Consider the following 13,600-nt stretch of genomic DNA (forward strand, 5'->3'; position numbering starts at 1 on the left):
TGAGGGTCACTTGTATATCTGTGTGGTGACCAGTGATAGGTTGGAGATAGCTCTAAGTGACCAGTGTGAGGGTCACTTGTATATCTGTGTGTTGCCAGTGCTAGGTTAGAATTAGAGCTATCTCTAAGTGACCAGTGTGGGGGTCACTTGTATATCTGTGTGTTGCCAGTGCTAGGTTAGAATTAGAGCTATCTCTAAGTGACCAGTGTGGGGGTCACTTGTATATCTGTGTGTTGCCAGTGCTAGGTTAGAATTATAGCTATCTCTAAGTGAGCAGTGTGAGGGTCACTTGTATATCTGTGTGGTGACCAGTGATAGGTTGGAGATAGCCCTAAGTGACCAGTGTGAGGGTCACTTGTATATCTGTGTGTTGCCAGTGCTAGGTTAGAATTAGAGCTATCTCTAAGTGACCAGTGTGGGGGTCACTTGTATATCTGTGTGTTACCAGTGCTAGGTTAGAATTAGAGCTATCTCTAAGTGACCAGTGTGAGGGTCACTTGTATATCTGTGTGGTGACCAGTGATAGGTTGGAGATAGCTCTAAGGGACCAGTGTGAGGGTCACTTGTATATCTGTGTGTTGCCAGTGCTAGGTTAGAATTAGAGCTATCTCTAAGTGACCAGTGTGGGGGTCACTTGTATATCTGTGTGTTGCCAGTGCTAGGTTAGAATTAGAGCTATCTCTAAGTGACCAGTGTGGGGGTCACTTGTATATCTGTGTGTTGCCAGTGCTAGGTTAGAATTAGAGCTATCTCTAAGTGACCAGTGTGGGGGTCACTTGTATATCTGTGTGTTGCCAGTGCTAGGTTAGAATTAGAGCTATCTCTAAGTGACCAGTGTGAGGGTCACTTGTATATCTGTGTGTTGCCAGTGCTAGGTTAGAATTAGAGCTATCTCTAAGTGGGCAGTGTGGGGGTCCCTTGTATATCTGTGTGTTGCCAGTGCTAGGTTAGAATTAGAGCTATCTCTAAGTGACCAGTGTGGGGTCACTTGTATATCTGTGTGGTGACCAGTGATAGGTTGGAGATAGCCCTAAGTGACCAGTGTGAGGGTCACTTGTATATCTGTGTGTTGCCAGTGCTAGGTTAGAATTAGAGCTATCTCTAAGTGGGCAGTGTGGGGGTCCCTTGTATATCTGTGTGTTGCCAGTGCTAGGTTAGAATTAGAGCTATCTCTAAGTGACCAGTGTGAGGGTCCCTTGTATATCTGTGTGTTGCCAGTGCTAGGTTAGAATTAGAGCTATCTCTAAGTGACCAGTGTGAGGGTCACTTGTATATCTGTGTGGTGACCAGTGATAGGTTGGAGATAGCTCTAAGTGACCAGTGTGAGGGTCACTTGTATATCTGTGTGTTGCCAGTGCTAGGTTAGAATTAGAGCTATCTCTAAGTGACCAGTGTGAGGGTCACTGGTATATCTGTGTGTTGCCAGTGCTAGGTTAGAATTAGAGCTATCTCTAAGTGACCAGTGTGAGGGTCACTGGTATATCTGTGTGTTGCCAGTGCTAGGTTAGAATTAGAGCTATCTCTAAGTGACCAGTGTGAGGGTCCCTTGTATATCTGTGTGTTGCCAGTGCTAGGTTAGAATTAGAGCTATCTCTAAGTGACCAGTGTGAGGGTCCCTTGTATATCTGTGTGTTGCCAGTGCTAGGTTAGAATTAGAGCTATCTCTAAGTGACCAGTGTGAGGGTCCCTTGTATATCTGTGTGTTGCCAGTGCTAGGTTAGAATTAGAGCTATCTCTAAGTGGGCAGTGTGGGGGGTCACTGTTATATCTGTTCGGTGATCAGTGCTAGGTTTGTGAAATCTCTAAGTGACCATTTTGACCTCACTGGTTTATCTGTGTAGTGACCAGTGCTAGATTAGAGAAATCCCTTGAGTGACCTGTGGGGGGTACGGGGATCAGTGCTAGGTTACAGATATCTCTAAGTAACCAGTGTGAGATCACTGGTATATCTGTGCGGTGACTTGTGCTAGGTTAGATTCTCTAAGTGATCAGTGTGGGGTCAATGATATATCTGTGCGGTGAGCAGTGCTAGGTTAGTGATATCTATAAGTGACCAGTGTGGGGACACTGGTTTATCTGTGCATTGACCAGTGCTAGGTTAGAGATATCTCTAAATGACCAGAATGGTCACTGTCATATCTGTCCAATGGCCAGTGCTAGATTAGGGATATCTCTAAGGGACCAGTGTGGGGTTACTGGGATATCTGTGCGGTGACCAGCACAAGGTTACAGATATTTCTAATTAACCAGTGTGGGGCACTGGTATATCCGTGCAGTGCCCAGTGCTAGGTTAGTAATATCTCTAAGTGACTAGTGTGTGGGCACTGTTATATCTGTGCCGTGACCAGTGCTAGGTTAGAGATATCTCTAGGTGACTAGTTTAGGGTCCCTGGTATATCTGTGCAGTGACCAGTGCTAGATTAGAGATATCTGTAAGTGACTAGAGTGTGTTGACTGGTATATTTGCGTCATGACCAATGCTAGGTTTCAGATATCTCTAAGTTACCAGTGTGGGGGTCACTGTTATATCTGAGCGGTGACGAATGCTAGGTTAGAGATATCTTGATATCAATTATATATCTGAGCAGAGACCAGTGCTAGGTTATATATATCTCTAAGTGACTAATATGGGGTCACTGGTATATCTGTGTGGTGACCAGTACTAGGTTAGAGATATCTCTACGTGACCAGTATGGGGTCGCTGTTATATCTGTGTACTGACCAATGCGAGGTTAGGGATATTTCTTGAGTGACAAGGGTGAGGTCACTGGTATATCTGCGTGGTGACCACTGCTAGGTTACAGATATCTCTAACTGACCAGTATGGGGTCACTGCTATATCTGTGTGGTGACCAGTGCTAGGTTATGAATTTCTCTAAGTGACCAGCATGTGGTCACTGATAAATCTGTTCGGTGACCACTTCAAGGTTAGAGATATCTTTAAGTGACCAGTGTGAGATCACTGGTATATCTGTGTAGTGACTAGTTCTAGTTTAGAGCTATCTCTTGAGTGACCAGTGTGGGGTCACTGGTATAGCTGTGTGGTGAACAATGCTAGGTTATAGAGATCTCTAAGTGGCCAGTGTGGGGGCACTGGTATATGTGTGCTGTGTCCAGTGCTAAGTTAGAAATTTCTCTAAGTGACCAATGTGGGGTCACTAGTATATCTGAGCAGAGACCAGTGCTAGGTTAGAGATATCCCTGATTGACCAGTGTGGGTTCACTGGTGTATCTGTGTGGTGGCCATTGCTAGGTTACATATACCTCTAAGTGGCCAGTGTGGGGTCACTGGTATATCTGTGCAGTGACCAGTTCTAGGTTAGAGAGACCTCTAAGTGACCAATGTGGGGTCACTGGTATATTTATGTAGTGACCAGTTATATATTAGAGATATCCCTTGAGTGACCAGTCTGGAGTGACTGGTATATCTGTGTGGTGACCATTGGTAGGTTATAGTTAACTCTGTGTGACCAGTGTGGGGTCACTGGTATATCTGTGCTGTGACCAGTGCTAGGTTAGAGATATCCCTTGAGTGGGCAGTGTGGTTTCACTGGTATATCTGTTTGCTGACCAATGCGAGGTTAGGGATATTTCTTGAGTGACCAGGGTGGGGTCACTGGTATATCTGCGTGGTGACCACTGCTAGGTTACAGATATCTCTAACTGATCAGTATGGGGTCACTTCTATATCTGTGTGGTGACCAGTGCTAGGTTAGAGATATCTCTAAGTGACCAGCATGTGGTCACTGATATATCTGTTGGGTGACCACTTCAAGGTTAGAGATATCTCTAAGTGACCAGTGTGAGATCACAGGTGTATCTGTGTAGTGACTAGTTCTAGTTTAGAGCTATCTCTTGAGTGACCAGTGTGGGGTCACGATATAGCTGTGTGGTGACCATTGCTAGGTTATAGAGATCTCTAAGTGGCCAGTGTGGGGGCACTGGTATATGTGTGCTGTGTCCAGTGCTAAGTTAGAAATTTCTCTAAGTGACCAATGTGGGGTCACTAGTATATCTGAGCAGAGACCAGTGCTAGGTTAGAGATATCCCTTAAGTGACCAGTCTGGGGTGACTGGTATATCTGTGTGGTGACCATTGGAAGGTTATAGTTAACTCTAAGTGACCAGTGTGGGGTCACTGGTATATCTGTGCTGTGACCAGTGCTAGGTTAGAGATATCCCTTGAGTGGGCAGTGTGGTTTCACTGGTATATCTGTTTGCTGACCAATGCGAGGTTAGGGATATTTCTTGAGTGACCAGGGTGGGGTCACTGGTATATCTGCGTGGTGACCACTGCTAGGTTACAGATATCTCTAACTGATCAGTATGGGGTCACTTCTATATCTGTGTGGTGACCAGTGCTAGGTTAGAGATATCTCTAAGTGACCAGTATGGGGTCACCTCTATATCTGTGTGGTGACCAGTGCTAGGTTAGAGACATCTCTGAGTGACCAGTGTGTTGTTACTGATATATCTGTTCGGTGACCAGTTCTAGGTTAGGGATATATTTAAGTGACCAGTTTGAGGTCACTGGTATATCTCTGTAGTGACCAGTTTTATGTTAGAGATAATCCTTGAGTGACTGGCCTAGGGTGACAGGTATGTCTGTGTGGCGACCATTAATAGGTCATAGATATCTCTAAGTTGCCAGTGTGGGGATCACTGGTAAACCTGTGTGGTGACCAGTGCTAGGTTGGAGTTTGTCTAAGTGACCAGTGTGGGGTGACTGGTATATCTGAGCAGATTCCAATGCTAGGTTAGCGATATCCCTTGAGTGACCAGTGTGGGGTCACTGGTATATCTTTGCGGTGATCAGTGCTAGGTTCAAGACATCTCTAAGTGACCAGTTTGAGCTCACTGGCATATCTGTGTAGTGACCAGTGCTAGATTAGAGATATCCCTTGAGTGACCAGTGGTGGTTCACTGGTATACCTGTACGATGATCAGTTCTAGGTTAGAGATATCTCTAAGTAACCAGTGTGAGATCACTGGTATAGCTGTGTGGTTACCATTGCTAGGTTAGAGATATCTGTAAGTGACCAGTGTGGGGTAACTGGTATATCTGTATAGTGACCAGGTCTAGGTTACAGATATCCCTTGAGTGAGTAGTGTGGGGTCACTGGTATGTCTGTGCGATGGCCATTGCTAGGTTATATATACCTCTAAGTGGCCAGTGTAATAACCAGTGCTAGGTTATAGATATCTCTACATGACCAGTATGTGTTCACTGTTATATCTGTTTGGTGACCAGTGCGAGGTTAGAGATATTCCTTGAGTGACCATGGTGTGGTCACTGGTATATCTGTGCGGTGACCAGTGGTAGGTTACAGATATCTCTAAGTAACCAGTATGGGATCACTGCTATATCTGTGTGGTGACCAGTGCTAGGTTGGAGACATCTCTGAGTGACCAGTGTGTTGTTACTGATATATCTGTTCGGTGACCAGTTCTAGGTTAGGGATATATTTAAGTGACCAGTTTGAGGTCACTGGTATATCTGTGTAGTGACCAGTTTTATGTTAGAGATAATCCTTGAGTGACTGGCCTAGGGTGACTGGTATGTCTGTGTGGCGACCATTAATAGGTCATAGATATCTCTAAGTGGCCAGTGTGGGGATCACTGGTAAACCTGTGTGGTGACCAGTGCTAGGTTAGATTTTGTCTAAGTGACCAGTGTGGGGTCACTGGTATATCTTTGCGGTGATCAGTGCTAGGTCCAGGACATCTCTAAGTGACCAGTTTGAGCTCACTGGTATATCTGTGTAGTGACCAGTGCTAGATTAGAGATATCCCTTGAGTGACCAGAGGTGGTTCACTGGTATACCTGTACGATGATCAGTTCTAGGTTAGAGATATCTCTAAGTAACCAGTGTGAGATCACTGGTATAGCTGTGTGGTTACCATTGCTAGGTTAGAGATATCTGTAAGTGACCAGTGTGGGGTAACTGGTATATCTGTATAGTGACCAGGTCTAGGTTACAGATATCCCTTGAGTGAGCAGTGTGGGGTCACTGGTATGTCTGTGCGATGGCCATTGCTAGGTAATATATATACCTCTAAATGGCCAGTGTGGGGTCACTAGTATGTCTGTGTGGTGACCAGTTCTAAATTAGAGATATTTCTACGTGACCAGTGTGGGGTCACTGGTGTATCTGTGCAGTGACCAGTTTTAGGTTAGAGATAACCCTTGAGCGACTGGCCTAGGGTGACTGGTATTTCTGTGTGGTGCCCATTGATAGGTCATAGATACCTCTAAGTGACCAGTGTGGGGATCACTGGTATATCTGTGTGGTGACCAGTGGCAGGTTAGATTTTCTCTAAGTGACCAGTGTGTGGTGACTGGTATATCTGAGCAGAGACCAGTGCTAGGTTAGAGATATCCAATGAGTGACCAGTGTGGGGTCACTGATATATCTGTACGGTGATCAGTGCTAGGTTTGTGATATCTCTAAGTGACCAGTTTGAGCTCACTGGTATATCTGTGTAGTGATCAGTGCTAGATTAGAGATATCCCTTGAGTGACCAGTGGTGGGGCCACTGGTATATCTGTACGATGATCAGTGCTAGTTTTGAGATATCTCTAAGTAACCAGTGTGAGATCACTGGTATATCTGTGTGGTTATCATTGCTAGGTTATAGACATCTCTAGGTGACCAGTGTGGGGTCAGAGGTATATCTGTGTGGTGACCATTGCTAGGTTATAGATATCTCTAAGTGACCAGTGTGGAGTCACTGGCATTTCTGAGCAGAGACCAGTTCTAGGTTACAGATATCCCTTGAGTTATCAGTGTGAGGTCACTGGTATATCTGTGCGGTGACCAGTGCTAGGTTAGATATATCTGTAAGTGACCAGTGTGGGGTAACTGGTATATCTGTTTAGTGACCAGTTCTAGGTTACAGATATCCCTTGATTGAGCAGTGTGCGGTCACTGGTATATCTGTGCGATGGCCATTGCTAGGTTAGAGATATCGCTAAGTGACCAGTGTTGGGGTCATTGGTATATCTGTGTGGTCACCACTGGTAGGTTATAGATATCTCTGAGTGGCCAGTGTGGGGTCAGAGGTATATCTGAGTGGTTGCCATTGCTAGGTTATAGATATCTATTAGTGACTAGTGTGGGGTCACTGGTGTATCTATATAGTGACCAGTTTTAGGTTACAGATATCCCTTGAGTGAGCAGTGTGGGGTCACTGGTATATCTGTGCGATGGCCATTGTTAGGTTATCTATACCTCTAAGTGGCCAGTGTGGGGTCACTAGTATGTCTGTGAGGTGACCAGTTCTAGGTTAGAGATATCCCTTGAGTGACTGGCCAAGAGTGACTGGTATGTCTGTGTGGTGACCATTAATAGGTCATAGATATCTCTAAGTGACCAGTGTGGGGATCACTGGTATATCTATGTGGTGACCAGTGCTAGGTTAGATTTTCTCTAAGTGACCAGTTTGGGTGACTGGTGTATCTGAGCGGAGACCAGTGCTAGGCTAGAGATATCCCTTGAGTGACCAGTGTGGGGGTCACTGGAATCCTAGCGAGTGATCAAGCTAAGGAACTGATTGCAATCTTTGGTCACTGAATGTGTGAAGGATCAGTCTCAGATCACCCACATTTCCACTGCTGATACCTACTTAGTAGACTGCTGTAGTCAGAGTCCTCTCGGAGTCTTCAGACTTCTACAGTTAGGGAATTCTCTGATACTCGACCTTCTCAACTCTCAGTGACAGTCTGCACTCTCCGCAGTCAGGGGGTCTTCTCTCTCCACATTTAGTGAAATCAATGAGTCTCCATGTACACAACTCTCTACAATCACTGAGTCCTCTGAGAGCTCTACTTTCCACAGTCTGACAATCAGTCAATCCTCCCGGTCCCTCCACTCCAAAATCTCCTCACAGTCAGATTGGGACAGCTCAGTTGAGATTCCTTAAATTTGATTATAATGCTCATTCCTCTGTTTGTGACCCTCAGTCCTCTGTTTTTGACCCTCAGTCCTCTGTTTTTGACTGTCCATGTCACCCTCCTCTTCTCCCTTTCTCACTATAGGCAGACAGACCTTCACTTGCACTAGTGCTTCCACCCATCCCTCGTCGCCTGGACCTACTCAACCGGTGCACTGTGGGTGCACAGCTGGGAGCCCGCCCCAGTGCCCCTTCTGTGGTAGGTATATAAAGAACTTGCTGCCCGTGTCCCTGAGCAATGGGTTACCCACTGCATGTGTCACCTAGCCATGAGCTACTTACTATATGCGTGACTGAGCAATGGGCTACTTACTGCATGTGTCACTGAGCCATGAGCTGCTTACTGCATGTGTCACTGAGCCATGGGCTACTTACTGCAGGTGTCACTGAGCCATGAGCTGCCTACTGCATGTGCCACTGAGCCATGGGCTACTTACTGCATGTGCCACTGATCCATGAGCTGCCTACTGCATGTGTCACTGAGCCATGAGCTGCTTACTGCATGTGTCACTGAGCCATGGGCTACTTACTCTATGTGTGACTGAGTCATGGGCTACTTACTGCATGTGTCACTGAGCCATGAGCTGCCTACTGCATGTGCCACTGAGCCATGAGCTGCTTACTGCATGTGTCACTGAGCCATGGGCTACTTACTCTATGTGTGACTGAGTCATGGGCTACTTACTGCAGGTGTCACTGCGCCATGGGATAGTTACTGCATGTGTCACTGAGCCATGGGCTGCTTGCTGCATGTGTGACTGAGCCATGGGCTACTTACTGCATGTGCCACTGAGCCATGGGCTACTTACTCTATGTGTGACTGAGTCATGGGCTACTTACTGCAGGTGTCACTGAGCCATGAGCTACTTACTATATGCGTGACTGAGCAATGGGCTACTTACTGCATGTGTCACTGAGCCATGGGCTACTTACTGCATGTGTCACTGAGCCATGGGCTACTTACTCTATGTGTGACTGAGTCATGGGCTACTTACTGCAGGTGTCACTGAGCCATGAGCTGCCTACTGCATGTGCCACTGAGCCATGGGCTACTTACTGCATGTGCCACTGAGCCATGGGCTACTTACTGCATGTGCCACTGATCCATGAGCTGCCTACTGCATGTGCCACTGAGCCATGGGCTACTTACTGCATGTGCCACCGAGCCATGAGCTACTTACTCTTTGTGTGACTGAGCCATGGGCTACTTACTGCATGTGCCACTGAACCTTGGGCTACATACTTGCATGTGTCACTGCGCCATGAGCTACTTACTATATGCGTGACTGAGCAATGGGCTACTTACTGTATGTGTCACTGAGCCATGAGCTGCTTACTGCATGTGTCACTGAGCCATGGGCTACTTACTGCATGTGTCACTGAGCCATGGGCTGCTTACTGCATGTGCCACCGAGCCATGGGCTGCTTACTGCATGTGTCACTGAGCCATGGGCTGCTTACTGCATGTGCCACCGAGCCATGGGCTGCTTACTGCATGTGTCACTGAGCCATGGCCTACTTACTCCATGTGTCACCGAACCATGGGTAGTTACTGCATGTGTCACCGAGCCACGGGCTGCTTACTGCATGTGTCACTGAACCATGGCCTACTTACTCCATGTGTCACCGAGCCATGGGTAGTTACTGCATGTGTCACTGAGCCATGGCCTACTTACTCCATGTGTCACTGAGCCATGGCCTACTTACTCCATGTGTCACCGAGCCATGGGTAGTTACTGCATGTGTCACTGAGCCATGGGTAGTTACTGCATGCGTGGCTGAGCCTTGGGCTACTTACTGCATGCATGGATGTATGATTGAACTACTTGCAACACGTTCACTCTCACTGATCATTTGCTTTGCAAAGAAGAGCGTTGCCCAAAATCTGAAATGGCAGCGTCCCTCATCGGTTCACACAGTGACTTTGTGTTTAAATATGCCTCAATGAAAATGCTGAAAAACGCCCACTACTGTGGAGGCTTTCACACTCTTGCTGGCACACAACTCCCAGACTCCTGTGAAAAGGAAGCAGGCCACCACTCTACATATCTGCTGGTGTATGTACACACCCCTGCCCCGTGGTGTCATCCATTGTAAGACTGACACTCGCTGGCCCAAGCAGGCCATAGTTGGATGGGCAGACCCAAGATTTATTCCATTCTCCAACCAATCAGTTGCACAGGAAGCTGAGTCAGAGCCCCTCCCTGCACATGATAGTTCTATTGCTGTGATGTGCTGGTTTTGAGATTACAAAAGCCTGTTCAATAGTTAAAGTGGCTTCTAAATCAGACCCAAAGAATGAAGCAAGACAAACATGGAAGGAAGAACTTGGTCCATCTCCAGCAGGCTGCAGTTAGCTCCGGCACCTGGCGGGATACCTGCTCAGTGGTAGCTGCTGGTGGAGACCTGCTAAGAGACCATCCGGCCTTGCACATGAACATAAAGCCGGACTCATCTCTGACACGTGGACCCTGCTCCTCTATGGTACACATAACACTAGTTTCATCCTCACTCCCTGTGGAGATCACAGAACAGTGTGACATGTGGGATCTCCGCCTCTCACTGCACTGACGCAGATCAGAAGGGATCCTCTGCATGGCTTGGTAAATCCAGAGTAATGCAAGAGAGCACAGATCTCTGTGCTGCGCCACTCTGCCCAGGGAGGCGTCCATGGGTGACTGCAGGGGTCCCCAGGGATCCACCCATAGATCCACCCATGGGTTCTGAAGCATTCCCAGATTTACTAACTCTGCTAGATATGGGAATACTGCAAAATGCTACACCAGGGGACGCACTACCGGGAGAAAGATCCTTATTTCTCATTCTTTTTTTCTCTTTCTATGTCTGCTACATTGTGCAGCACACATAGAAAGAACAACATCTCAGGAGTGTATTTGTGCCTCCCCTCCTCTCATCTCCTCTCCCCTCTCCTCCTCTCCTCTCCCTTCCCTTCCCCTCTTCTCTTCTCTTCTCTTCTCCCTCTGACCTCTCCTCCTTTCTCCTCTCTCCTCCTCTCCCCTCCTCCCCTCTCCTCCCCACTCCCGTCCCTTCCCCTCCCTACCCCACCCTTCCCCACTTCTCTTCTCTTCTCCCGCTGACCTCTCCCCTCTCCTCCTTTCCCCTCTCTCCTCCTCTCCTCTCCCCTCCTCACCTCTCTTCCCCACTCCCGTCCCTTCCCTTCCCATCCCCTCTCCTCTTCTCTTCTCTTCTCTTCTCTTCTCTTCTCTTCTCTTCTCTTCTCTTCTCTTCTCTTCTCTTCTCTTCTCTTCTCTTCTCCCTCTGACCTCTCCCCTCCCCTCCTCTCCCCTCTCCCCTCCTCTCCTCTCCCCGCCTCCCCACTACCTCCCCTCTCCTCCCCACTCCCATCCCTTCTCCTCCCTTCCCTTGCCCTCCCCTTTCCTCCCCTCTCATCCCTCTTCTCTACTCTTCTCTTCTCTTCTCTTCTCCCTCTGACCTCTCCCCTCCACTCCTCTCCCCTCCCCCTCCTCTCCTCTCCTCTCCTCTCTTCCCCTCTCCTCCCCCTCCCGTCGCTTCCCCTCTCCCTCTTCCCTCCCCATCCCTTCCATCTCCTTTTTCCTTCCACCCCCTTTCCTCCCCATTCTTGCCCTCGTCCTTTTCCTCCTCTCCTCTCTTTTCTTCTCTTCCCTCCTCTCCTCTACCATTCTCTCCTCTCTTCTCTTGCCTTCCCTCCTTTCCACTCCTCTCCCCTCTTCTCTTATCTCTTCTCTTCTCCTCTCCTCTGCTCTCCTCTTCTCCCGCTTCAGTCACATTTACTATTTTTTTTTGCCTTTGACCCCGCACATAGATCCACTGCCTTTCAACTATACATATATATACTTATATACATACTGACATGCATACACAAATGGAACATGAATGTATACAAACACACATATAGACGTGCATACATAAACACACACATATATATACATACACACATACACATGTGCATACTAACACACATACATGCATATATACTTGCATACATACATAAGCCTGGGCAAACCACAGAGGAGGTGACCCATGACAACTTTGTATGATTGCATCACAAACGCTTCCTTCAGAGCACCACAACCCACAAGTGGGGTGCAGGGCCCTTGTCTACACACAACACTGACAGAACGCACACAGCAGGATCCAGACCCTAGAAGATCAAGGGACGGTGGGGACGCTGGAGGGTCTGCAGAAGTTGGGATCTATGAGCACTGCTGCATCTGCAGTGGATGAGGCACAGTGTGTTGTGCACCTGTGTGTGGAGCAGGGACTCACCGCCTCCTCTTGCACCTGTGTGTGGAGCAGGGACTCACCGCCTCCTCTTGCACCTGTGTGTGGACTCACCGCCTCTTCTTGCACCTGGAATCACAACCTCCTCTTGCACCTGTGTGTGGAGCAGTGACTCACTGCCTCCTCTTGCACCTGTGTGTGGAGCAGTGACTCACTGCCTCCTCTTGCACCTGGAATCACCACCTCCTCTTGCACCTGTGTGTGGAGCAGGAACTCACTGCCTCTTCTTGCACCTGGAATCACCACCTCCTCTTGCACCTGTGTGTGGAGCAGTGACTCACTGCCTCCTCTTGCACCTGGAATCACCACCTCCTCTTGCACCTGTGTGTGGAGCAGGGACTCACTGCCTCTTCTTGCACCTGGAATCACCACCTCCTCTTGCACCTGTGTGTGGAGCAGTGACTCACTGCCTCCTCTTGGACCTGTGTGTGGAGCAGGGACTCACTGCCTCTTCTTGCATCTGGAATCACTTCCTCCTCTTGCACCTGTGTGTGGAGCAGGGACTCACCGCCTCCTCTTGCACCTGTGCGTGGAGCAGGGACTCACCGCCTCCTCTTCCACCTGTGTGTGGAGCAGGGACTCACCACCTCCTCTTGCACCTGTGCGTGGAGCAGGGACTCACCGCCACCTCTTCCACCTGTGTGTGGATCAGGGACTCACCGCCTCCTCTTGCACCTGTGTGTGGAGCAGGGACTCACTGACTCCTCTCTTCTTCCTCCCACAGGCGCTGGAGGGTCCTCCAGATTCAGACAGAGCACAGAGCCAGGACATGGACCTCTGGCTACGAAGCCGCCCCCTGCCCAGTGTGCCGGCCTCTGCGACCTGGGACACCACAGCGACCCCCTCTTCTGGCGCAGACCCCAGCAGGCCACCCAGGATCCGTGCCAAGGCCAGGCTGACGGCCATGGACCTGCTGCAGGGGGCGATGTACCAGGATGTGGCCGCCCCCAGGAGCCACTCCCCGGGGGTGGCTGATCCGCCCCACAGCTCGGAGCCCCAAGCCAGCAGTGCCAGGGTGAGTTTGGGGTGAGGCCTTCAGTGCCCTGTAAGGGGGATGGGGGACAGAGGAGACAGAGGTGTCTAGGGCTGCGAGGCTGGACAGTTGTCGCACACAGCGCACAGAGGCAGCTGCATGTTTGCAGTTCCATGACATGTTGAACCTCTTTCCATTACTTGTCCCGTGGCTACAACAGTGTTGGTCTCTCCTGGGAGTCCGAGGGTGGCTAGGACAGTGCTGGTCTCTCTTGGGAGCCTGTGTGTGGCTAGGGCAGAGCTGGTCTCTCCTCAGAGCCCAAGGGTGGCTAGGACAGTGCTGGTCTCTCCTGGGAACCCGCAAGTGGCTAGGACAGTGCTGAGTCTCTTCT

At 49.0% G+C, this 13,600-nt stretch overlaps 1 protein-coding gene across 3 annotated transcripts in view; it reads left to right on the plus strand.

Annotated features, from left to right (window-relative positions):
* The window catches only part of CBLC (Cbl proto-oncogene C), a 195,336-nt gene that overhangs the window by 118,408 nt on the left and 63,328 nt on the right, over positions 1–13,600 (plus strand). For all 3 annotated transcript variants that reach the window (XM_069201446.1, XM_069201448.1, XM_069201447.1), the window contains 2 exons: positions 8,038–8,151; positions 12,961–13,251. In XM_069201446.1, the coding sequence (XP_069057547.1) occupies positions 8,038–8,151; positions 12,961–13,251 (405 nt within the window). The remainder of the gene's footprint in view (positions 1–8,037; positions 8,152–12,960; positions 13,252–13,600) is intronic.

This window comes from Pleurodeles waltl, chromosome 7 (genome assembly GCF_031143425.1).
Source record: "Pleurodeles waltl isolate 20211129_DDA chromosome 7, aPleWal1.hap1.20221129, whole genome shotgun sequence".
Taxonomy (NCBI): Eukaryota; Metazoa; Chordata; class Amphibia; order Caudata; family Salamandridae; genus Pleurodeles; species Pleurodeles waltl.